Source organism: Cetorhinus maximus, chromosome 30 (genome assembly GCF_964194155.1).
Source record: "Cetorhinus maximus chromosome 30, sCetMax3.hap1.1, whole genome shotgun sequence".
Taxonomy (NCBI): Eukaryota; Metazoa; Chordata; class Chondrichthyes; order Lamniformes; family Cetorhinidae; genus Cetorhinus; species Cetorhinus maximus.
In genome coordinates this window covers 3,868,021-3,894,489 of record NC_135908.1, presented here as the reverse complement: position 1 = coordinate 3,894,489, position 26,469 = coordinate 3,868,021, and the positions used below count along the sequence as shown (strand labels likewise).

The following is a 26,469-nucleotide window of genomic DNA, read 5'->3' as shown; positions in this document are numbered from 1 at the left end:
ACAAACTCAGGAACGACCACCGCCACCAACGCGCCCACAATGATCTTTTTGTTCTTTCTGCAGCTGCTGACACTGTTGCTGACACTGCTGCAGCAACTGTTGACACTGTTGCTGACACTGTTCAAGTGTCTTCATCTGTTGCTGTTCTTTTTGGGCTCCTTCAGGCTCCTCACACTGCACTATCACCTTGAGTCCTGTACCTTTCTTTACGAACTCAAATGCTTCAATGGCCTGATCCAGGGGGAAGCGATGTGTGATCATAGGTTTCACGTCTACCATCTTTGAAGCCATCAAGTTAATTGCTGTGGGCCACCTAAAATAGCAACAAAAACATAAGGTGAGCAACAGCACCATTTCTCACAGCACTCACAGTACCCTGCAATTGCTACAAACAGGAACTTTTTAAATGCATACACCAAGTACCATTTAATTCATTCATATTAAAATGGTATATTCCCCATGTTTAGAATCCCTTATTAACTTACCAGTGCCTAGAAATTACTACAACCTGTGTGTTTGTGTGATGTTCTCCTACTGCTATTTCAAAGCAGGCATTGACCGCTTTCTGTTAAACAGGCTAACACCAGCACTTAAAAAGCAGAGAAAGTAGATTCATCCAAACCTTTGTGTATCAAGTTTGTTAAAAAAAAAATATTTTGCAGGTTAACACTTTTTCAAGCTGCACAATCGACTTTTGTAATCAAATAAGGAAAGTATTAACTGACCAAATCAGTCATGTTGTCCAATTACACAGGTAACTGGGGATGAGATAGAAATTGGTCTTGGAGAAGATTTTTTTATCAACTGCCTGGGCACACCCTGGATGAAGGGCAGAGAGGAAAATTGGGAAGAGAGGATTGCATGCCCATAACAGATCCCATTCGATAGTCCCTCTGTTTCAATGGGTGTAAAGGCAAGCAGACAGGCACCACTCTAGGAGGTGCCACCTTCCTTGTCAAATTTTCCTCTCCGTCTTCTTCCCCAGTTGCTGGTTTATATACATAGTACCTGATTCGAATAGGTTAGTTAACTTAAGCTAACACAGAAATGCAAAACAAGCTGAAGAAATAAATCAGCCTCAATTGGCACTGGGAATAAGAATGTTCCTACAAGTGTGCAGAGATGTGAAACAGGTTGACAATTTAGATGGGCATTTGTTTAAAAATGTCCAGTGATAATCAAATAGCTGGTTCCTGCAGTGATCATGAATGGAGATGTCTTCAGTGGAATGGACACTTATTAAAAATCTGATTATGAGGTAAATTAAAATATGATAGTACAAGGCCCTGTAATAATTTTGTTTGCTACCATTAATAGTAAAGAGACACATCATTTTCAGAATGAATCTATGTGACAGGCAGATACAAAATTCACGGCATTAATCCTCCTCCTGTTCAATAATGGTATCTTATTGCTGATTCAGAGCTCCCATTTAATTGTGTTTTTTTCAGTATATCATTGCACCGAAGACCAAACCCTCTGGGATAAACTCAATGCTTATCATCCCACAGCATAAATCCTGTTGCACTCTCCGTCTTGAATTCCAGAATTATATAGGCTGCATGGTTTAGGCATAGAAAGATGCTACCGCTAAGGGGTGCCTGCACTCCTCCTCCTCCTTCAGGTACCATGCCCTAAGAGGGCATTGGTGGCCTTAGACTTCCATTGGATTGGTCCATGATTATGCTCGGCAAAGTACTGCAGTGGTTTGCCGTTGCCTTCTGCAGCATGGCTGACCCGGTAACTCTCCCACTCTTACCGCCTGCCATCAGGCATACTGGAAGGATTTACAGGCTGATAACCAACTTGTTTGGCCATGTATGAACACACCTTCCATGGCTATCAAGTCCTGCAGCATTTTATAGCGCTGTCATTGTGGGGGCCATAAAATGCAGCATCCCATTCAAAACTCCATCGACTCTGGTGGGACCATAAATTCCCGGCGGTATAAAATTCCACTCCTGAAGTGGATCTTGAACTTGGAGCTTCTGGCCCGGCGGTGGGGACATTACTCACCCTGTGCCGCAAAACCTTCCATGTCTGTACTAAGGGCCATAAATATCAGATAGTCACTAATTAATCCAATGCAGGAACAACTTGCGTGCACAAAGAATGGAGATTGTGGAACCCACTACCAACAGGAATTGGTTCAGGCAAATAGTATAGATCAATTCAAGGAGTAGCTAAGTAAGTACTTGAGGAGAGAAAGGAATAGAAGGTTAGGCTGATAGGGTAAGATGGTCTACACAGATGGGAAGAGGCTCTTGTGGAGATAGACACCATCATAAATAAATCACCTGTTACTGTGCTGTTAATTCAATGGGTGGAAGTAAATGCCCTCCCCTGAGGTGAGTTTGGAGGCAGGAATGGTATTTAATCAGGCTAGAGGGTGCGGGATGGGAACCCTGCTGCCTTCCTGCCTCTGTCCCAATTGAGTCCCGTGGAAACCTTCCCACCCCAATGCAAACTGGACAATTATCCAACCAGTTAATCAACCAGCAGCAGGTGGCACAGTTGCTTTGCTTTCAGGCTCCCGGGGGTTCCCTCATTGACAGGCACTCAGTGCCTGATCAAAGAAGCTGGCATCAGGAAGGCCAGGGTCTGCTGAGGAGCCACCCTCCCTGCCCATTCTCTGAACCCTGTGCTCTCCACCCCTACGTCAGTGACCTCTCCCCGTGATCCCCAACACACCCCCTCACTCATCTTTGGCCTGGGTCCCTTGCTGATCCTGGGCCTCTGGTGGAGTACATTGCTGGCAGCTACCACCTCTTCCATTGGTGCTGCCTGCAGCCTCCAATTGGCCGGACGCTCTTTGGGGTGGGTTGAAGGTTTTTTGGCGGGTGAGGGGGCGGGGTGTAGATTTCCGTCCCCGGAGATTCTCGACCCTGAAGAAGGCCTGCCGCTGGCTATTGGCACTTAATACAGCAGGCTTTCCCCAAAGGAGCAGATGCAGAGCCTTTGCCAGCTCTCCAGCCAGTGGGTGAGACCCCTACCACCTGGATTAAAATCCACGTTATGGAAGAAAACAACATCCACAGACTCGCAGGCAAAAATTGTGGAACTTTTTCTGTTGTAAATTGCCTTATTTTCTCTTTGCCACTCACGTGTTAGTGTATCTGAAAACTCCTCGGATGTCCAACTCTCGGATTGTTGCAGTTATCATGGGGGCAGTTGCACATGCGTTACCCAATCCAATCAGAACCAAAACTCCTCCAGGCTTGGTAGCCTAAGAAAAGGAGATAAACAGGAATAAGTCAAATTTCTTAGTTCTAGTTTTATCTTTAAAGAACATCAAACATTACCTATTAATATCCTAATAATTCTGTGTTACGAAATTGAAATACCAAATAATTTGAATTCAGTACAGCAAAATTGCAATTTAGTGCTTTGATGTACCTAATTTACAAAGCCAAAAATGCACTTTTCCTACAATGGATCTTCCTCAATTAGCAAGCATATCACCAGCCTTTTCTTTAGTCTACATTCAGACTAAATTCTCCCCTTTGTACCTTTACCACCTGAATCATGCAAAGACTAGTTAACTGCTCCAGAGCAGCAGAGTAAAATAAGCACATAAGAAACAGATGCAAGTGTAGGCCATTCGGCCCTCCAAGCCTGACCTCAGCTACACCTTCCCGCACTATATTCCATAATGGAACTGAATGCTAAGCTGCCATAGCTGTTGCCAATGACACAATTGTGTGACCTCATTGAATTGGCATGGGAAGCATTACTGATTGCATTATTTGTGCATTTCGCCTTCTCCCTTCCCTCAAAGGAGAGTGTCCACCATGTGGACACTCCATGCAATAACTACACAAAGCCAACTGAAGAAAACGAGTATTCTAATTACTTTCCTGCAATCAACATGGTCATTTGAGACCAGCTATTTCAGCGATATGAGTACGTTAGTACAGTGATTGTGTCGATTGAAAATTGAGAGCCCTGGACCAATGATCGGGGGACAAGAGTCAAATTCCACAATAGCAGCTGGGAAATTTGAATTCAGCTAATTAAAGTAAAGCTTGAAAAAAAGGGCTAGTAATAGTAATGGTGACCATGAAACTACTGGGCTGTTGCAAAAGCCCATTCGGTTCCCCAGTGTCCTTTAGGAAAGGACATGTGTCATCCTTACCCAGTCTGTCGACAAAAACACAGTCATGTGGTTGATTCTTGAATGCACTCCGAAATGGGCTAGTAAGCCACTCGGTTGTATTCAAGAAGGCCGCTCACCATCACCTTCTCAAGGAGGATTAGGGCTGGCCAATAAATGCTGACCTAGCTGTTGAAAGATGTTGGGCGTAGTTTGGTCGGTCTTATGAAGGTATTCATAGTCTTAGGTAGTTCAACAGTAAGTATTTATTAACTACTAGAAACTATATACATAGATACAGTAAAGGTCCAAGCTCAGAGTTGGCTCCATACTTGCTTCTACACATGGCTTTGTCCAACACTACACTGCCTCTTAGGTGCAGGCCATGTGTTCTCTTATATCACTGTGTGGGCGACACTGTACTCGGTCCCACGTTAACGCTTTATGTGCCAGACCCTTATACTACACTAGCCAGCGACACTCACGTTACATGAATGAATAGTTTAAAAAAAAGTATCAGAGATGTTAATACTGTACACAGTGTTGTTGATGCTGTTAAAGTAATGAAAATTACTGGACACAATGTTTCCGATACCGATGGCTCAGTAGTGAACTGTAAAACATGGTGTAGTCCTATTATATACCAGAAAAGTCCCATGTTCAGGCCCTCAACTATGCTTAATTATATGATCTTAAATTGAGTAATTATTGGGTGGGCAGGTGCAGGGGACTTGCTTTTCCCTTCGCTGCCCTGTTCTATGGAAAGTAGGAAGGAAAAGTACAGTTATTGCTCCTCAGTGCCAACCTGCATTATATAGTATTTCACTCCTGTTGTTATACAACCAGCTCAGTCACCATGAGCGACACCATGAAAAGATAGGTAAAGAAAATTGCTGTAAAACAAAAACAGAATTACCTGGAAAAACTCAGCAGGTCTGGCAGCATCGGCGGAGAAGAAAAGAGTTGACGTTTCGAGTCCTCATGGCCCTTCAGCAGAACTGAGTAAAGTTAGGAGAGGGGTGAAATATAAGCTGGTTTAAGGTGGGGGTAGAGAAGTTGGGGGGTGGGGAGGTGGTAGTAGGGACAAGCAAGCAGTGATAGGAGCAGATAATCAAAAGATGTCACAGACAAAGGAACAAAGACGTGTTAAAGGTGGTGATATTATCTAAGAGAATGTGCTAATTAAGAATGGATGGCAGGACACTCACGGTACAGCTCTAGTGGGGGTGGGGTGGAAAGACTGACAGGGCATTACAGTTACAGATTTAAAAGTAATGGAAATAGGTGAGAAAAGAAAAATCTATATAAATTATTGGAAAAAACAAAAGGGAGGGGGAAGAAATGGAAAGGGGGTGGGGATGGGGGAGGGAGTTCAAGATCTAAAGTTGTTGAATTCAATATTCAGTCCGGAAGGCTGTAAAGTGCCTAGTCGGAATATTTTCTTTTCCCACCTATTTCCATTACTTTTAAATCTGTAATGCCCTGTCAGTCTTTCCACCCCACCCCCACTAGAGCTGTACCTTGAGTGTCCTGCCATCCATTCTTAATTAGCACATTCTCTTAGATAATATCATCACCTTTAACACGTCTTTGTTCCTTTGTCTGTGACATCTTTTGATTATCTGCTCCTATCACTGCTTGCTTGTCCCTACTACCACCACCACCACCCCCCCAACTTCTCTCCCCCCACCTTAAACCAGCTTATATTTCACCCCTCTCCTAACTTTACTCAGTTCTGCTGAAGGGTCATGAGGACTCGAAACGTCAACTCTTTTCTTCTCCGCCGATGCTGCCAGACCTGCTGCGTTTTTCCAGGTAATTCTGTTTTTGTTTTGGATTTCCAGCATCCGCAGTAGTTTTTTGTTTTTATATACATAAAATTGCTGTGCTATTTATGAGGATTTCTTTAGATTTAATAAAGATCTAGATTCATTATTTAATTTTCTCAAATACAGCCAATAAAAACGGATTTGCTCCTTCCAAAACTCACCAAGGAGGATGCACAACCCTATTCAGAATCAGAATCACAGAATTGTTATGGTGCAGAAGGAGGCCATTTGGCCCATCTCGTCCTTTCAGCACTCCGAATGAAGAACTCATCCAGTGCCATTCCCCTGCCTTCTCATATATTCCAAGTGAGCACCACCAACTATTACAGTGATATCTGGTTTCCCTGTACTCAGAGTTTGCTCTGAAAGATGCGCCCCCATCCCTGCTCCAGGGGCTAGAGATGATAGAAGTTACAAGTTCATCTCCTTTAGACTACACCCTCACCCTGGTTTCATTGAGGGAGGTGAATGAGCTTTTGCCCTAATCACTGGACATTATATATTCCATTTCACTGTGTGCTGTGTCACCTGGGAAACCAGATATGCTGAAGTGAATGTTTTCAGCTGGATCCAAGTGTAGTAGCTACTGTAGAAATCTCATGCCCTGCACCTCAATGGCCAACACCTAAAACCTGCTTGTGTTGATTTATTTAGATCAAATAAGTTAGTCAGCAGAGTGCACCTTCCAATCCAATTCACCAGTAATTTTAAATACGAGTCCGTGTTGAACACTGAGATAAACTTATAGCTTCTATAGTGACTTATAGCTTCCAAACAGGGATGGGATTGATGAGGAAATTCCCAGCGAAGAGATCATTTTCATAAAATCCATTATTTTTGCCACCAACAGCTAGAAAGCAACATGGTGCTTTTGCGAGGCTGAACACTTCAAATGGAATTGCTTCACTGCGTTATCTTTAGTTCAATCAAATAGGGGCTAGCGACACATTCCTTTAAAGATCGGCACAGTGGAGTCACAATGGTTACCAGAGTGATGTCTCTCTATGACCCTTGCAGAGTAAAACATCCACTGTTAAATTTAACTGCAGGGAGACCCAAAAGAGGCATATGAATAATCTCAGGTCAATAAAGGAAATCTTTGGGAGGTTGAGCAGCATTATAAGCAGCGTAGATGGAAACATAAAATTACAAAGTGGTATCGATACATTAATGAATGGGCAAAACTGTGGCCAATGGATTTCAATGCAGGTGAATGTGAGGTCATTCACTTTGAACCTAAGAAAGATAGAACAGGGTACATCCAAATTATGAAAACTAGAAACGGCAGAAGTCCAAAGGGACCACGTGGGCCCAGGTACAGAGATCATTTAAGTCACAAACATGTACAGAAAGTAAGGAAAGAGGCTATGGAATGCTGGCTTTTATATCGAGAGGACTCAAATACAAACAGCTTCAGTCTTGTTTCAGCTACACAAAACCCTGGTTAGACCACACCTGCAGTAACTGTGAGCAGTTCTGAGCACCACACATCAAAGATGTATTGGCCTTGGGGGGAGCACAGCATAGATTTACCAGCATGATACCTAGACTCTAGGGGTTAAATGACAAGGAGAGATTGCACAAATTTGTTAACTTATAGGGTGCCACCAGACAAAATGATGAGGAAATCTAGCATATTGTCTTAAAAACCCAACTGGTTTCACAAATTCCCTCTACAGGAAGAAACATGCCAACCCTACCTAGAACAGTCTAAATGTGTGACCACTCCTACACCACGTGTTAACTCTTAGTTTCCCTTAGGACAACAAGGGATGGGCAATAAATGCAGCCTTGCAAATAAAATGGGCAGAGATCAATGACTAGCTAATCATGCAAAAGTAACTGACCACAAAACATTTTTTTCTTTATTCATACACGGGATGTGGGCGTTGCTGGCTATGTCAGCTTTCATTGCCCATCCCTAGTTGCTCTTGAGGTGAGCTGCCTTCTTGAACCGCTGCAGTCCATGTGGTGTAGGTACACCCACAGTGCTGTTAGGGAGGGAGTTCCAGGATTTTCACCCAGCGACAGTGAAGGAACGGCGATATATTTCCAAGTCAGGATGGTAAGTGACTTGGAGGGGAACTTCCAGGTGGTTACGTTCCCATGTGTCTGCTACCCTGGTCCTTCCAGATGGTAGGGGTCCTGGGTTTTGGAGGTGATGTCTAAGGGACATTGTGAGTTGCTGCAGCGCATCTTGTAGATGGTATACGCTGCTGCTACTGTGCATCGGTGGTGGAAGAAGTGAATGTTTGTGGATGTGGTGCCAATCAAGTGGGCTGCTTTGTCTTGGACAGTGTCAAGCTTCTTGAGTGTTGGAGCTGCACTCATACAGGCAAGTGGAGAGTATTCCATCACACTCCTGACTTGTGCCTTCTAGATGGTGGACAGGCTTTGGGAAGTCAAGAGGTGAGTTACTCGTCGCAGTATTTCTAGCCTCTGATCTGCTCTTGTAGCCACAGTATTTATATGGCTAGTCCAATTCAGTTTCTGATTAATGGTAACTCCCAGGATGTTGATAGTGGGGGATTCAGTGATGGTAATGCCATTGAATGTTAGATTCTCTTTTGTTGGAGATGGTTATTGCCTGGCACTGTGTGTGTCTGTGAATGTTACTTGCCACTTGTCAGCCCAAGCCTGGATATTGTCCAGGTCTTGCTGCATTTGGACAAGGGCTGCTTCAGTATCTGAGGAGTCGCGATTAGTGCTGAACATTGTGCAATCATCAGCGAACATCCCCACTTCTGACCTTATGATGGAAGGAAGGTCATTGAAGAAGCAGCTGAAGATAGTTGGGCCGAGGACACTACCCTGAGGAACTCCTGCAGTGATGCCCTAGAGCTGAGATGATTGACCTCCAACAACCACAACCATCTTCCTTTGTGCTATGTATGACTCCAACCAGTGGAGAGGTTTTCCCCCTGTTTCTCATTGACTCCAGTTTTGCCAGGGCCCCTTGATGCCACACTCGGTCAAATGCTGCCTCGATGTCAAGGGCAGTCACTCTCACCCTCGGGAGTTCAGGCCAAACAATTTCAATACTTACATGGATAGCAGTCTGGAGACATTGCTCTGCCCCAGTGCATTCAAGAGTTACATCTGGCATATCGCAAAGGGCAGCCTTCACTTTCGATGCCATTTCTCGAGGGCATGTGTTTTTTTCCATTTTACAGGTGATAGAAGCACCCATGCACTTTGCCATATCCAGTCGCTCTTGCACCATATCTGAAACAGAATGATGAGACAATGAGGTCGAAAATGGTTAGTGATAAATCTATAGCAGAAGTTTTAAAATAAATTAAGGCCTTTATATCACAGATATATTTATAATAATAATAGTAATAATAAGAAGTAAAATTCTTCTGCACGCCTATGAATTCTCCCTAGTGAGACTGATACAGCCAATAAAAATGAACTTATTTTTCTTTAAACTATACCACATAAAGTTTTCTAAAGTAAGGGAGACCAGGCAATAATATAATTTTGCTTATGATATCTAAGAATTGAGGAGTTATAAAGCTATTTTTAAATTTAATAAACTGCAGTCAACATCGATTCAGAAGAGGAACATAAGAAATGGGAGCAGGAATAGACCATTTTACCCCCCAGCCTGCTCTGCCATTCAATAAGATCATGGCTGATCTAATTTTGACCTTAACTGCATTTTCCTGCCTCACCATCCACCACCAAAGCACCCCCCACCCTCCCCCCCACCCCCGACCCATAACCCTTGGCTCCCTTGTCAATCACAAGTCTATCTAAATCAGCCTTTAAAATATTCAATGACCCAGCCTCCACTGCTTTGTGGGGTAGAGAATTCCAAAGATTAACGACCCTCTGTGAGAAGAAGTTCTTCCTCATCTCTTTAAATGGACGTTTATTCTGAAACTGTGCTTGCCCGAGGCGATTCCTCGACTTCTTCGAGAATTCGCAAATGAATTGTGGTGACTTGTAATGAGAGTTCTAGAAAGTTTTTGGTTAAGTTCAGCATTAAAGGATATTAAGCTCAAAGTTGTGGGAACACAGGGTAAATCTTGAATATGGAAAAGAAATTGAATGCAGAGCAGAAAACACCAGGAATGTATTACATGTCAGGAAGAATCAGCTTTGGATCAATTTACATCAGTGATGTGAATTGGAAACTCTTAAGTTAATTGATCAAATTTGCAAAAGAAAGATCAGAAAAGAAAGATCTCAATATTTATTTGACAAAATGTTCATATGGGAAAAGCAATGTCGAAAGAGGTAAGAATGAAATTAATACCTAGAAGCCTCAGAAGATCGATGCACAACTTGTTCAACCAATGCAGAGCAGTAATGGATAAACCAAGTAGAACATTGGATGTCACAGCCAAAATAGTAGACTACAAATCAGAAGAAGTCATAATCAAACAGGACATTATTGTGGTCAGACCATATCTGGTCGGTTCTCGCTATCAAGACACGAGCAAGAGTTTCAATCATTGGAGGCAGTTCAGAGAAGAGACTCACGGCTGCTTCTTGGTGTTAGCGCCTGGACTACGAAGAAAGATTGGAGAGAAGTGGCTTTTCAGCCTTGAAAAGGAGGCACCTGCAAAATGATCTAAATAAAGTCTAAAGGCAAAATTGGAAAACTACTTGCGAAAAAAGAGAAAGTGCTACACTTTCAAACTTAGTAAAAGGCAAATTTAAGACTGAAATAATGAAATTCTTTTCACACTAAGGGCAAGATTTGACAGTTTCCAGTAGGAAGGGGAGGTGGAATGGCAAGTGCATGGTCCACTCGCTCCCTCCCGCCCATTCCAGCACATCGAATCAAGCACTGGCTGGCCAATCAGCAGCCAGCTGGAGGGAATGCCGACCAATCAGCAACATAAAGGCGGGCTCAAGGCCCAATCAGGTATCTAGAGCAGGGTGTCTGAAGGGAGAGCTATGAATGGGAAGTCGGTATTGGCCACCAAACTAAAGATTCCCTTCCCTCTCACTAACTTCTTAATTGTTAAGCCAGCCTACGAAAGAAACTGAACAAATTCGGGCTACATCCACCTTCGGCAGCAGACTCAGCTGCTACATGCTTCCATTTGCAGACCTTTTCATCTGCCCTTGTGCCACCTCCTCATACCTGAGGTAACTCACTCTCAATGCCTTTCACCCACGTGACTGGTGAATAATTGAGTGGACAACAAAAAATTGCATTCGATTGGCTTTTTAAACAAGTTCAATAGCTTGTTAATTTTTTTTTCTAAAGGGCTTCTGATTTTGGAATCCGCTCGCCTTCCATATTGTCAGAGACTGGCGAGGATTGCCAACCTGATGTCATCATGCCATCCTTTATGTAAGTGGGGGAGGGGGAGGCCTGCCCAGTTTGTGGAAGTAAAACCCAACCCATAGAATTATCAATACATGGAAAAGAGATCAGATAAAATAATGGAGTGATAGACCCTGGAGGCATTCACCTGCAGTGATGTGGAAGTTACAACGCCACATTTCTGTAAATATCCTGAGGTTAATTCGTCATTTATAAAAATTGCAAATTATACAAAATTTATTTGAAGATGCCAATGTCAGTTAGGCTTTTGGGGATAAGCAGTGTGTGAATTGGGAAATAAAGTTGTAACAAAGCATTTCTGACACACAATCTGTGAGATAACGCACCAAGCTTTACTCTCCAATTCCTAACTTTAAAGCAGTGCCCAATCTTTTCGCCTTCATGAAAATGAACCAATAAGTGTAAAGCTTAAGCATTACATAGAATTCCACTTATTTTTCATCCGTTTGAAGCTGCTGATGTTAGCAGAGCAGCCCTTCCCAAATCCCCTGCTGAAATCAAAATTAAAAACAGGAAAATCTGAGTGGGAATTAAATGCACAGACAGAACTGAGCTGCCTGGGCTTTGCAATCAGATCCAAAAGCTATGTTTTGGATGCCCATGCCTCGAGTACACAAGCTGCTCTCTCTGCAGTACTGTACTTTACAAAGTCAGCACCTCATTGCTTAGCCAGAAAATAACATTACCATACGACAAGCCAAAAAAAACATGAAATTTGGACATCTTAGCCAGAACTGTTTTAAAAAGAACATTTTAAAATCACACAAAGTAATCTTACCAATAATCGCTATTGGGTTTGCTCCCATAGACTTGGCAACAAGAAGGTGCATAAGTCCGATTGGCCCTAAGTGAAAGGTTGAAAGTTAGATTATGTGCGAAGTACTGGGACAGAGCTGCATTATTAATGCAAATAGAGATATCTAACATATGGACATCAGCTTATTTTGCTTTGTAATAAACATAATCTTGTTCCCTTTATTACTCTCGCACAATGCAGTATCCCACAGACAAAGACCAGGTAAACATCTTCCTCCTAGACAGCAAGCATGGCCAGTGTGAGAAGGGCTTTCTCTCACAGTCAAGCAGTGTCTCTCCACAAGGGTATAATAGAGAACAAGAGTAACTGTGTGAGAAATCATAGACCCAACTTCACCAGGACTCTGAGCTCTCTAAATCTCATCTTTGCTTTGATTCAAGAAGTTTTTCATGTCTATTGGCAGCACCTGGAAGTATCAGATGGTGGCCCACTTTGACACTTTGGCTTCATCTCTGACTATCTCTGCTTACTACATTCAATGCGTGGCCACCAGAGCAAGTTCCACTTCAGGATTGCAGTATAAGTACACCCACTGTGCATTCACTGCAAGCAGACGCAATTGAAACTCTTCCTGATTGACTTTGAGTCACAGTGCTGTAACCACACAGAGAGCGAGACACTGCAAATTCACACAATTAAAATTAATTTCAGAATTTTGGAGACTGCAGGGCGGTTAAAGTGATTGACTTCACAAAGGTCAACAGAAGCAGGGTTTGTAAAAATCAGCCCTACTATCTATGTGCACCATAAATATCTACATTGAACTAAATCTAGAGGCAACCTTCAATCAGTGGTGAGAAAAATGTAATCCATCACAAACATCTCTGCAAATATTATTAAGCTATCTTGGTTGCTATCTGGCAATTTCTGAAATTGTTTACCTATGTTTGTTAATGGTGCATTCCAAATTTTTTTTCAATTGACCCATAATACAGGCTGTTCCGCCTTGATCTCACTTTAAGTGCAAAATGATTTCTCAGAAACCCATTTAGTTGCTGGTGTCAGGGACAAGTAATCTACATAAGCAACTTTTTTTTATTCATTCACACCCTTGAGAACTAAGTGGTTTTCTAGGCCACTTCAGAGTGGTCTGGAGTCACACACAGGCCAGACCAGGTAAGGATAGCAGATTTCCTTCCCTAAAGGGCATTAGCAAACCAGATGGGTTTTTATAACAACCAACAATGGCTTCATGGTCATCATTAGACTTTTAGTTCCAGATTTTTATTGAACTTGACTTCACCATCTGCCATGGTGAGATTTGAACCCAGGTCCCCAGATCATTACCCTACTTTTCTGGATTATTAGCCCAGTGACACTACCGCTACACCACCACCTCCCCTCTACTTACCTGCCCCAAAGATGAGGACCTTTTGACCCATGCGCAATCCACCTCTACGACAGGCGTGTATCGCAACAGAAAGGGGCTCAGTCAATGCACCTTCCTCATAGCTCACACACTCAGGAAGCCTGAAACAAGGGGAGACCACAAATGTTAAACTTTTCGTTATGTGGGAAGTTTTTCACGTCATTCCTTGCGTTTGGCCGGGAAGCATCAGATGGTGACCCAATGAAGCAAAATATTAAAAGAAGCGCTGAGGGGTATTCTGTCAGCTAATTCCATCCCTGGCTATCTCCACTTACCAACATTCGATACATGGCCCTACCCACTAATACTATTTACAGATCATTAGCCAATTAATGAGAAGGAATATTGTACCGCAGGATGTTGACAGAAGGGAAAACAGAGTCTCTTTTGGAATGTTGATGCAAAACCATTTAATTTAATACGGAGAAACGCAATGGCAACTACAGGTGGCTTTGATAGTCCAATTCAGATATCAAGTTGAGGGGATTCAAAATAAGAATAAACTGGTTGGTGCTGCTTCAAGCGTGAACATCTCAGGGTGATGCCGATAAACTGTTCAAAAGCCTTTGTTGTTTCAGTGTCTTATTACAGCTCAATGGGAATGCATGTGCAATGCATTGGGAATGTACATACATTGGAAAATTTATATTCGGCATTATATTTATATTTGGCAATTCTTTAAAAAAAAATAAATGATTAATAAAAAGGAAATGCTTGCAGGGTTATGGGGAAAGAGCAGGGCACAATGGACCGAATGCGCCTATTTCTGTACTGATACCCTAATTTTTAAAAATCTTTCCAAAGCCATTACAGTGTACAGGCTATGTGGACAGTTTTCCGAGGATTTCCCAGCATTCCTGGCATTTTGAAGACCAACTCATCTAATTAATGCTTTTGTTTTAAATTTTCACAATCGGGTCCGGAATTCTTCCCTACCCCCGCCAGCGGGATCAATGGTGGGCTGGGGTGGGGTGGGGGGTGTAAGGGAGAGAATTCGGCGGGAGGCCCAAAAATCGGATTCACGCTGGTGTGAGTTTTCCAGCAGGGTCTTCCGCTGCCGCCCGCCTTGGCGCATCGGGGATCTCACCAGAGGCCGGCGTGAAGCCGATTTGCATCCCGCTAATGCGATGCGAATGAAGGCCTGACCTGAATCGCATCCCTCCCAACCCCCACGCCCAATTCTCCATTACGCCAGTGGGAAAACACGCCAGACCAGAACACGTCTGGACAAGCGTGGCGTCCAGGCGTCGGCATTCACCTTTAGGGCCTTGCTCAGGTCACGGACATCCGAGGAGGAGAAGGTGCTGGAGGCCTATAGTGACCAGGCCCTGGAGGAACACGTGACGCCATATGCTGGGTGGATCCTCACGCGCATGGCTCCACAACGAAGCAGCTCTGTGAAGGTGGAGGCTGAAGGTTATGCCAGGGAGAGTGCATGAGGCTTTGAAAGGCCCTGCCCCTGACACTTCTCCCTCCAGATTCACTCATGGTCCAGCTGTGTGCAGCTGAACTGCTAGTGTTGGTTGCATGGGGTGGAGAGGGGAGGTCTTGCGAAGCCTATATAATGACACTGAATGACAACAGTAGACATTACTTAGTGAGAGTAAATATATTTGCAGCTAATACAGTGACGGTGTTCACCCGTGAAACCATTTCAGATCAATTTGTCCTGATTTTATGTTGCCTATCACTTCTTCTGGGTGCTGCCCTGACATCTGCAGCTGGGGTGGAGGAAGCTGTGGAACTGCTTGCCCTGTTGCCTTTGATGACTTTGGTGGCCGTCCTCTGGAGAGCCGAGGCCTGGAGGGCCCCTGCTTGCTTTGGCTGTCACCCCAATGGGCCACCTCTGCGGTGATAGAGGATGAGGCTGAAGGGGTCACTGGCAGAGGGGGCGGACAACATCTGAGAATCCTGAATGGATGGCCCAGGGCTGCCCAGATGTTGCTCCTTCTCCCTTTGGGTGGCCGAGGGTCCCGGCCTGACTCCTTGAGGGGAAGGGGCACCTGGAGGGACAGCGAGACCCCCGTTCCCCTCTCACGGTGCCACTGCATGAACTCACCCAAGGCAACAGCGATGGAGCGCACGTCTGTGCGCATCTCCGGCAGAAACTGGGTGTTCTGCTGGACGAGGGTCTCCATGGTGTTCGCCATCCTCCCCATCAAGACCTCCATGTGTGAATATGTGGGCACCACTTCATCAGAGAGCAGACTCCTCCAACTCGCTTGCCATTCTGTTGAGGGCAGCCCACAGCTCTGCATGGTGCTCCCCCGCCTATTGCTGACTCTCCACCATGAGTTAGAAGACCGATTCCAGAGGCTCGTCATCTGACTCGGACCTCACAGGTGCCTCTTCCCCAGCAGCCTTCCGAGAGCCAGAGAGCTCGGCCAAAACTGCCTCCTCCTGCTGCAGACACAAGTCCATGCAGTGACCACGAGATTGTGAGACCCTTCCTAAACTAGCACAAATACCCAGCGAGATGTGTGTTTCTGAGCTGGTGGAGGGTGTATGTGACCACAGTGACGCCTCTACAGGCGTGGAGCTCTCCTCTGCTGCTCCCTCCTGGCCTATCTGTGTTGGGGTTGGGTTGACGCCTGAGAGGGAGTCCCCCTTCTCCCCCTCCCTCGGGCCTTGGTCTCTTCCTGGAGGCACCTATAAGTGAGATAGAAGAGTGCAAGTGACAGCATCAGCTACCTCCAACATGGAAGCACATTTGGCCTTGCATTGCATTGAATGGATGAATCTTTACCAGGTGGACACCCAAGTTCGTGCTCCCCATTGCCAACGGCTCTGTCCTGCTCCACTCCTGCGAGCTCAGATGTCCTCTCCTCAAATTCTGTCAGAGACCTGAAAAATGGTTCCCACTCCCCCCCCACTTTGCATTATTTAACCTGCCCTTGTAGATAGCGTGTTCTTTTCTTGAGTTCTCTGCCCAAATGCAGGTCTGACCACAGCACTGTGAACTCCAACACAGGTAGGTCAAGAAAGCAGGGAATTTCTGGGACAGGAACCAAACGCTGCACTGATCTTGATCCACACCAGCCATCCAAATCGTAGTTGCATGTTATAGTCTGGAGCTATGGAGAGTGTCGGTAGAGGCTCCACTTTTCTTTCCATCACACAGCTGATCAGGAGTCTCTCCCACTCTTACTGTGTGCCTTTGGTGAATATTAGACAGATTATTTGACAGCATTACAAATACACCTGGAGTGGGACTTGAACCTAGAGCTTCTGCATCGAGAAACAGGGACGCTACTCATTGCACCACGAGACTCCTTCAACAGCAGGTTAGCCGAAACTGATAACTTTCCCAAATGCAGTCGTTTATGTACTTCATGGAGGCTTGTGCTACATTTTTAACTGCACCATTTTCCCTTATAAATAGCTAGCATATTTATTTGCAGATTAAACAGCACATAGTGGTATCAATAGATAATTACCACGGATACAACAATCACCAGTATACAACTCTGTTCTTAAGAGCCTAAGTCACCCTCTTGATTTCACGCCAGTCTTCCCACCCCAATATTCACAGCTAACCTTGATCCAACATCCATACATACACACTTTCAACAGGAGTCCCCAACAACATTCCCATTCCCAAACTCAGTGATGCTGAGGTCCAGTGTAGTAACCTCCTACCATACAGGGCAAGCAAGCAAGTCAATGGGCAGGATTTTCACCTCGGTGGGTGGGCGGGCGCATGTCCGACCCACTGGAGTGTTAAATGACGCATGATGACATCAGTCAAACGCCCCGACGTCAACGCGCAGTCGGTGGGCACACGCAGGTATTGGCAGCACACCCACCGACAATTAAGAGGCCCTATTAAGGCCATTAAAGTATTAATTAGCTTACATTTTTCGCTGCCCATCCAGCCTTACGGTTGGCGGGCAGGCGAAAAGGCCAAGCAGCCTTTGCACTTTTTAGGAAACCTCATCCACGGGCGGGATGAGATTTCCAACAGCAAGTAAAAATAAAATTAAAAATTTTACATCCCATTCTTAACGTGTCCTTGTTCACGTGACTGGGACACGTTTTTTGACATTTAAAAATTCTTTATTTTTGTTTTTCGGAACTCTTCATCTCCCTGAGGGACCTTTTCCAGCATGCACCCACACGCATGCATGAAGTTCCCCGCTCACCCTGCTTGCCCTCCTCCCCCCCCCACCCCACCCCCCGCACAGGCACCGCTGAGCGCTGCAGCACGTGTTTCATGCTGGGTGGGCCTTAGTTGGCCCGCCAGCATGAGTGAAATCGCGGTCCGGCCCCGATCGTGGGCGCCAGTCGGCTTCCCGAACGCCCCCCCCCCCCCGCCTGCCCCCAACGAGCCAACCCGACAAAAGGGCAAAATTCTGCCGTGTATGAGGAACTTACTTGAAACAGAAGTTGGCATTGTGGACATAGTACCGACCAAGAGCCCCATCGTCAGGAGGAATAGAACTGAAGAAAAGTGTCGGAGAGAGATTGTAGCGTCCAATTTTGCTAAATTCACAGAATTCTCTTGGGACCCCTGGCTCAATAGTAACTCTGTCACCTATAGCAGAAGAAACACTTGAGTTAAAATTGGGCTATGGGAAAAGCTCAGGATGGTGGGACTAATTGCACAGCTCTTTCAGAGAGTTGGCACAAGCACCGTGGGCCAAAGGGCCTCCTCATGTATCCACACTATGATTTTATGATTCGATATGTGGCTTCAGCTTAAGTTTTGCCCAAAGAAAATGCCTTTGCTCAAGGGAAGACCATTTTGGCATTTGTCCCATACAACATATTTCCCTCTGCAACTGCACATGGGCTCTGAGGCTTTTTACTTTACTCTGAATCTTACTTTTCAAATTAATGAACTCAAACCCTGAGGACTTATGAATGTGCAACTATATTTAACTACATTGAGGAAAAGTGGAATAAATGGCACTTCTTCAAATGTGGGTGCGAGTTATTGCCCTTACGTTCAGTGGAAAATATATACTTTTGACGATGTACTGATGTCAGGTACATTTACACTTGGAAGTTAGTGTTAGCCTTGGCTCAGTTGATAGCACTCTCACCTTACAGTCAGAAGATTGTGGGCTCAAGTCTGAGCACAAAATCTAGGCCAGTCATGGGCAACCTGCAGCCCATGGGCCACTTGCAACCCATCAGGGTTTTGAGTGCAGCCTGCAAGACATTTTGTTGACTGTTGCCCATGCGCAGGGTTGCCAGATTCCGCTGGTTTCTGCCCAGGTGGTCTTCTTCCTCCCGGTATTACTAAAGTGACCTTTCAGATATTTTATGAATAAAGTATATTTTTCCAAAAAAAAAGAAAATCACTGCTTTATAGCCAATGAGGTACTTTTGAAGTGTAGTCTAAACTAAAGTGATACACACGTAAAGCAAGGGCACGTGAAGTGAGGTGTGTGCTGATTGCACACGACAATGACAGTGAGAGCCATGCGCTCCCTCTGCGTCCACGCAAAGCTCTGCATGCGAGCAGACTTTTTCTGCAATGGGACACATCAAATGCAAGAGCCGCAACAGACTAACGGGTGGAAACCTCAGTGCTGAATTGCGAAGCATCTGCACAACCCTGAGTCCTAACCTAAAAGAGCTTGTGGAGGACAGATCAAAGCAGAAGTTACACTGACGTAAGTAAGGCAAGCGTAAATATTTCTTTTGATTTTACCCATTTGAAATTGATGACAGTTCTATTCATATATGAATGATTAAGCATTTTTTATAACTTGTTCTGAAATATTCGGCGTGTATTAAATGCATTTAACCTGATTCATAGGGTCATGGTTAGTGCACATGCCCGATTTCAGTCTTGCAGCCCACTGAGATGAAGGAGGGCCACTCATGCGGCCCACTCACTAGCCTAGGTTGTCCATCACTGCTCTAGGCTGACACACTACTGAATGAGTGCTACTCTCTCAGGTAAATAGAAAAAAATCCCATGGCACTATTCATCAGGAGGAGAATGCTCCTCAGTGTCCTGGTCAAGGTTTACCTCTCAACCAATATCATTAAAACAGGTTATTTTGTTGTTATCTCATTGTTCTTTAAGGGAACTTGCTGTGGGCAAGTTAGCTGGCGCATTTCCTACAACAGTGACTATGCTTCAAAAGTACATCATTGGCTATAAAGCAGTGATTATTTTTTTGGAAAAATATACTTTATTCATAAATTATCTGAAAGAACATTACAAAACATTTCTAAATGGCCACCACAAAAAGTGCAATCAGATTCAACTTTTACATGTGGATCACAAGGTGCTTCAATACAATCAATGAATATTACAGTCATTTCATTATGGTCATTACAGACAACTCCAATACCATTGCACTATCGACATACATCATGTTGCACTCTGAGCTGCTTCAATACAATTATGATACATTTAGTATTCACTACATACAATCTTTGTGAGTCGTACAACCAGAGGGGTCTATGCAATTCCCAGGTGCACTATGGCAGAAAGGTCTTAGACAGCGACCCTTCTATAAAGCAGTGATGCTTAATCACTCATATATGAATAGAACTGTCATCACCTTCAAATGGGAAAAGGAAAATAAATATTTATGTTTACCTTACATCATACTCAGTGTAACTTCTGCTTTGATCTGTCCTCCACAAGCTCTCTTAGGTTAGGACTCAGGGTTGTGCAGATGCTTTGCAATTCAGCACTAAGGTTTCCACCTGTTAGTCTGTCGCGGTTCATGCATTTGACGCGTCCCATAGCAGAAAAAGTTTGCTCGCAAGCAGAGCTTTGCTTGGACGCAGAGGGAGTGCATGGCTCTCATAGTCAATGTCGTGTGCAATCAGCACGCACCCCACTTCACGTGCCCTTGCTTTGCGTGTGTATCGCTTTAGTAATATCAGGAGGACAAAACTATGCGGACAGCAACCGGTGGAATCGGGCAACCTTGTTCATGGGCAAAGGTCAACAAAAAGTCTCGCAGGCCACACTCAGAATTCTGATGGGCTGCAGGTTGCCCTCACTGCTGTAAAAGTGTTTTGGGACATTCCAAGGTTATGAAAAGTGCTTTATAATTGTAGACAAAAGCAAAAAAACTGCGGATGCTGGAAATCCAAAACAAAAATAAAAGTACCTGGAAAAACTCAGCAGGTCTGGCAGCATCTGCGGAGAGGAACACCGTTAACATTTCGAGTCCGTATGACTCTTCAACAGAACTAAGTAAAAAAAAACAAATTTTATAATTGTAAGTGTTTTCTTTATATGTTTTGATAATGTTTTTTTTTTGGACTGACCTACTTTCAGGTTTTGCACTCCAGTCCCCAACTTATGCACAGTCCCTGAGGCTTCATGCCCCAAAACCAAAGGCTTCTTGACAACGTAATCACCAATTCTTCCATGTTGCCAGAAATGCACATCAGTGCCACAAATCCCGACCGAATGCATCTTCAGCAGGACCTCTAAAAGTACAACATAGCAAGAAAATTAAAATATGTTTCAAACCCAAACCTCAGCAGGAGGAAAATTTACAGCTTGAATGTAAGCACTTTGGAACATGTGAACCATTTTAAGATAAAGGCATGCCTTAACAAAAAAAAAAGAGATAAATGTAAGGTGTAATTGAAATAGTGCAATTAAATAGATAGCATCCTAGATTATTCAGATTTGGTTTCTGTGCAGAGCATTGGTCTCGGGTTATATTGTTTTCATCAATCGTGTTTGATGTTGAATGCACTGATGAAAAACTATCAACTTGTTGTCTTCTAAAGGGCGATCTTCCGATTAACAGGACCTCCAAGTTGGCAATCAAACTGTTTGGACAGCCCCTAAAAAGTTGGGTTCTTCCCCGTCATAACTGAAAGTGCAAAGTTTGGCTGGCTGTTAATCTCTAACACAGGTTAAGCTCCTAAAGTGGCACAGATCATGGAAAATGGGCATTTCTAAAAATTTTCTGTAGGAATAGGTGAAAGAAGGAAACTATATCTGAAAAAAAAATGAAAACTTGGCAGCAAATGGCCTTTTTGTTTATAAGTTATATGTGACTAAACCAACACAAGGGAAAGACTGGTGCACAGTAAGAGGTGTGGTTATAAAGAATAGTTGTTGAGCTGCTTTATGTAAGGATATAATGGATGATGCGCTGCTTCATGATTGGTTTACTTTCCTTCTTTACAGAGTTGAAAAGAAGCTTTCACTGGGGATTTGCAAAGAATCTTGCTTGATTCTGGTCAACCAAGAAACAAGTTTAGGAAGATCATTTCTCAAAAACCCATTTCTCAAAGCCATCCACCACCCCCCCTCCAACCCCCCACCCCACATCAGCTTGCATGAAAGCCATGTTCTAATTACTTACATCCAGCAGCATGTGTCAAACATCCTGATTAAGTTTTAGGGGAAGCTTTACTCCAATACATACATGTGGGTTTTACTTTTAACAGGAAACGTGAGCTAAAACTCTGCCTCCCATTCTTGTCAGAGAACGATGCAAACTTTATCACAGACATCGAGCGCCCAGTAATAACAAAGCACTTATTTCTGTTTTTCATTTATTCACAGGGATGTGGGCCTCGCTGGCTGGGCCAGGCATTTATTGCCCATCCCTAGTTGTCCTTGAGAAGGTGGTGATGAGCTGCCTTCTTGAACCGCTGCAGTCCATGTGCTGTAGGTACACCCACAGTGCTGTTAGGGAGTTCCAGGATTTTGACCCAGCAACAGTGAAGGAACGGCGATATATTTCCAAGTCAGGTGGTGGTGTTCCCATGTGTCTGCTGCCCTTGTCCTGCTAGATGGTAGTGGTTGTGGGTTTGGAAGGTACTGCCTAAGGAGCCTTGGTGAGTTGCTGCAGTGCATCTTGTAGATGGTACACACTGCTGCCACTGTGCGGCGGTGGTGGAGGGAGTGAATGTTTGTGGATGCGGTGCCAATCAATTCACTCCAACTATTACCTGACCTTTCGCCTGAAGTATCTTCTTCAATGTTTGAGAGAGGATAATGGTGGAAGTACTATTCAGGATTTGAAAATCCCACAATCCATCAAATCATAGCATTAAGGTCTGAACTGTGTGTCTGCCCCATAGCTTAGGGCTAGGACACATACATTTTTGCACAATGAGTGTCTCTAAAATAAGCTGTGTAAAAAAGGAAAAATAAAAAAAATTCACCAAGGCTCCTTAGACAGCACCTTGCAAATCCACTACCATCTAAGAGGACAACAGCAGCAGATAGATGGGAACACCACTACCTGGAAGTTCCCCTCCAAACCACTCATCATCCTGACTTGGAAATATATCGCCATTCCTTCACTGTCATTGGGTCAAAATCCTGGAACTCCCTCCCTAACCGCACTGTGGGTGTACCTACACCACATGCACTGCAACGGTTCAAGAAGGCAGCTCACCACCACCTTCTTAAGGGTAACTAGGGATGGGCAATAAATGCTGGCCCAGCCAGTGAAGCCCATATCCCGTGAATGAATAAAAAAAAATTCAAAAGGACCGAGGGAGGCTTCATTCAGGGAACCTTTTCAAGAGAGTGCTTACCACCAGCGCCTGGTTCCGGAATTGGGCGGCTCTCCTGTTGGGAGAAGAAATGTACTATGTGATAGAAATAAACATTGAGATTTTATTATCAAGCAGATAGAATGTTTGCCATCAGCAAGCCTGCTATCCTGAATGGTGGATAGCAAGTGACCTCCTCCCCCTTTTCCTTCAGTTCCCAACCTCCAGCAACAAAGATTTAAATGCAACAGGATCACAATGGCTGGAATATACATACAACTTTATGTAACTTTCTTTCTATGACATGCAGTTAAATTAAACACCAGCACCCCACCACCCCCCACCAAGAGATCACAATCTGATTGCAAGGTATACAAGATCACAGTCTGAGTACAGGATATATGAGATCACAGTCTGAGTATAGGGTATACAAGATCACAGTCTGAGTACAGGATATATGAGATCACAGTCTGAGTATAGGGTATACAAGATCACAGTCTGAGTACAGGAGATATGAGATCACAGTCTGAGTACAGGATATATGAGATCACAGTCTGAGTACAGGATATATGAGATCACAGTCTGAGTATAGGGTATATGAGATCACAGTCTGAGTGCAGGGTATACGAGACCACAGTCTGAGTATAGGATATATGAGATCACAGTCTGAGTATAGGGTATATGAGATCACAGTCTGAGTACAGGATATATGAGATCACAGTCTGAGTACAGGATATATGAGATCACAGTCTGAGTATAGGGTATATGAGATCACAGTCTGAGTGCAGGGTATACGAGATCACAATCTAAGTACAGGGTATACGAGACCACAGTCTGAGTATAGGATATATGAGATCACAGTCTGAGTATAGGTATACAAGGTCACAGACTGAGTACAGGGTATACAAGATCACAGTCTGAGTACTGGATATATGAGATCACAGTCTGAGTACAGGATATATGAGATCACAGTCTGAGTACAGGGTATATGAGATCACAGTCTGCGTATAGGGTATATGAGATCACAGACTGAGTACAGGGTATACAAGATCACAGTCTGAGTACAGGGTATACAAGATCACAGTTTGAGTACAGGGTATACAAGATCACAGTCTGAGTACAGGATATATGAGATCACAGTCTGAGTATAGGGTATATGAGATCACAGTCCGAGTACAGGGTATATGAGATCACAGTCTGAGTATAGGGTATATGAGATCACAGACTGAGTACAGGGTACACAAGATCACAGTCTGAGTACAGGGTATACAAGATCACAGTCTGAGTACAGGGTATACAAGATCACAGTTTGAGTACAGGGTATACGAGATCACAATCTGAGTACAGGGTATACGAGATCACAGTCTGAGTATAGGGTAAATGAGATCATAGTCTGAGTACAGAATATATGAGATCACAGTCTGAGTACAGGGTATATGAGATCACAGTCTGAGTACAGGGTATATGAGATCACAGTCTGAGTACAGGGTATATGAGATCACAGTCTGGGTACAGGGTATATGAGATCACAGTCTGAGTACAGGGTATATGAGATCACAGTCTGGGTACAGGGTATATTGATCACAGTCTGAGTACAGGATAAACAAGATCACAATCTGAGTACAGGGTATACAATCACAATGTGAGCACATATCATAGATTTTGTACAGCACAGTGGAGGCCATTCAGCCCTTCAAGTTTGTGCCAGCTCTTTCAAGGAACAATCCAATGAAGCGCACTCCCTCACTTTTTCCCCATATGCCCGCATCTTTTCTTCTCCAATTATTGAGGGAAGATGGTGGTGTAATGGTAATGTCACTGGGCTAGTAATCCAGTGGCCCAGGCCAATCCTCTGGGGAACATAGGTTCAAATCCCACCATAGTAGCTGGTGAAGTTTGAAGTTAATTAATAAATCTGGAATTTTTAAAAAAAGCTAGTCCCAGAATTGGTGACCGTGGACTGTTGTAAAAACCCATCTGGTTCACTAATGCTGCTGTCCTTACCCGGTCTGTCCAGATCCACAGCAAGGTGGTTGACTCTGAACTGCCCCTCTGAAATGGCCTCACAAGCCACTCAGTTCAAGGGCAATTAGAGATGGGCAACAAATGCTGGCCTTGCCAGCGACACCCATCATCCCATGAAAGAATACAGAGAACATGTTTTTTTTTAATCCAAATCCCTATTTGGCTCTATTTCCTCTGGCAGACGCTCTGAATCTTAACCAATCATGGGGTAAACACCCATTTTCCTCATGTCACCTCTGGTTCTTTTGCCAATCATATTAACCTTGTGCCCTCTGGTAATGAACCTTTTGGCCAGTGTTTCTCTTTCGTTGCTGTTTATTATCTTAAACACCTCTATCAAATCTCCTCTGAGCCTCCTCTGTTCTCAGGTGAACAACTTCCAGCTTCTCCAGTGCAACCCTAATCCCGGGGACCAAAATCCCTTCTGTGCAGAAGAAGGGTCGCGATGGGAGCGCACATGATAGACAAGATCGTCAGCTTTCAAGGCGAATAGATTACCAATTTTATGTCGCCTGATCCACTGACCACTACGACCAAATTCTCCGACATCTTCTACCCGCTTGTCCCTTTGACTAGTGGCTTCTGAATAGGCTCGGAGGCAAGTTCAGCTGCGAGGCGCCTTTCCTATTGAGATGAAGCTATCATTGGTCAGCGCTGCTGTTATTTCCACCCAAGTTGGCTGCACATACACCCTCACTGCACCGTTTCCTCGGTATGACCTGTCCAGCCCAGAGCCGGGGTGTTTTAACACAAGTTGCGTCACAAAAACTGCCAGGGTTACCTTTCAGGCATGGGATGTTTCTCCCTGTGACATCCCCCTCTCGTCATTATTTAGAAAGAGGGGGGGCCTTCATTGGCTGAAACCTAGCACCACCCCCTTACCCTCCCTTTCAGCCAATCAGGGGCCAAAGTGTGCACTGTCCGGACCATCTAAATAAACGAGCCCTTTAAATCAGAGCTTCCTTGTTACCCATTGAGTTTGGAGACATCTATAATGCACAGTCAAGTAGGGTTGCCAACCCTCCAGGATTGACCTGGAATTGAAGGTCAATCTCCAGGACACTGCTGTGTGCAAGGGTGGGAAAAAAAATTGGGGTCTTTAAAAAAAAGGTAGCTTTTTATTGGTACTTTTTTGTTGAACAGCTATAAAAATATTGAAAATGGGAAATAAAGGCCATCCGGCCGACAGTCAAGCCCCATCCAATTGGGTCACGAGTCTTTTTGCTTTCCAATTGGCGTTTAGAGAGGCAGAGCGTCACAAGGATGGATGTGTTGGCCGACTAATGGCTGGTGTGTGGGGGCAAGTCACGTGATGGAACCTCCAGGGATACATTTAACCATAAAGGCGAAATACTGTGGGTGCTGGAAATCTGAAACGAAAGCAGAAAACGCTGGTAAAACTCAGCAGGCCCGGCAGCTTCTGTGCAGAGAGGAACAGGGTTAACGGGCAGGATCTTCTGGCTGGTGTGCGGGTGGCGGAGTCCACACGCCAGCGCTTAGCATGTCGCACGCTAACGTCACACGAGCGTCCCGACGTCAGCACGCGGCATCGCCATTAATTAAAGGCCTTGCTAAGGCCAT

General features: G+C 44.4%; 1 protein-coding gene across 2 annotated transcripts; it reads right to left on the bottom strand.

Annotated features, from left to right (window-relative positions):
- LOC144670151 (sorbitol dehydrogenase-like) lies at positions 1 to 26,469 on the bottom strand. Of its 2 annotated transcripts, XM_078532639.1 has the most exons (10): positions 26,437 to 26,469; positions 25,387 to 25,428; positions 22,906 to 22,939; positions 20,662 to 20,826; positions 17,791 to 17,950; positions 13,399 to 13,517; positions 12,009 to 12,074; positions 8,969 to 9,147; positions 3,105 to 3,226; positions 1 to 313 (listed from the first exon to the last, which is right to left on the bottom strand). In XM_078532639.1, exons 1-10 carry the CDS (start codon positions 26,467 to 26,469, stop codon positions 7 to 9), a joined length of 1,227 nt encoding a protein of 408 aa, XP_078388765.1. In that variant the 3' UTR covers positions 1 to 6. The 2 variants fall into 2 exon arrangements, with proteins under 2 accessions (XP_078388765.1, XP_078388766.1); XM_078532640.1 differs by lacking the exon at positions 26,437 to 26,469 and having other exon boundaries at positions 25,387 to 25,437.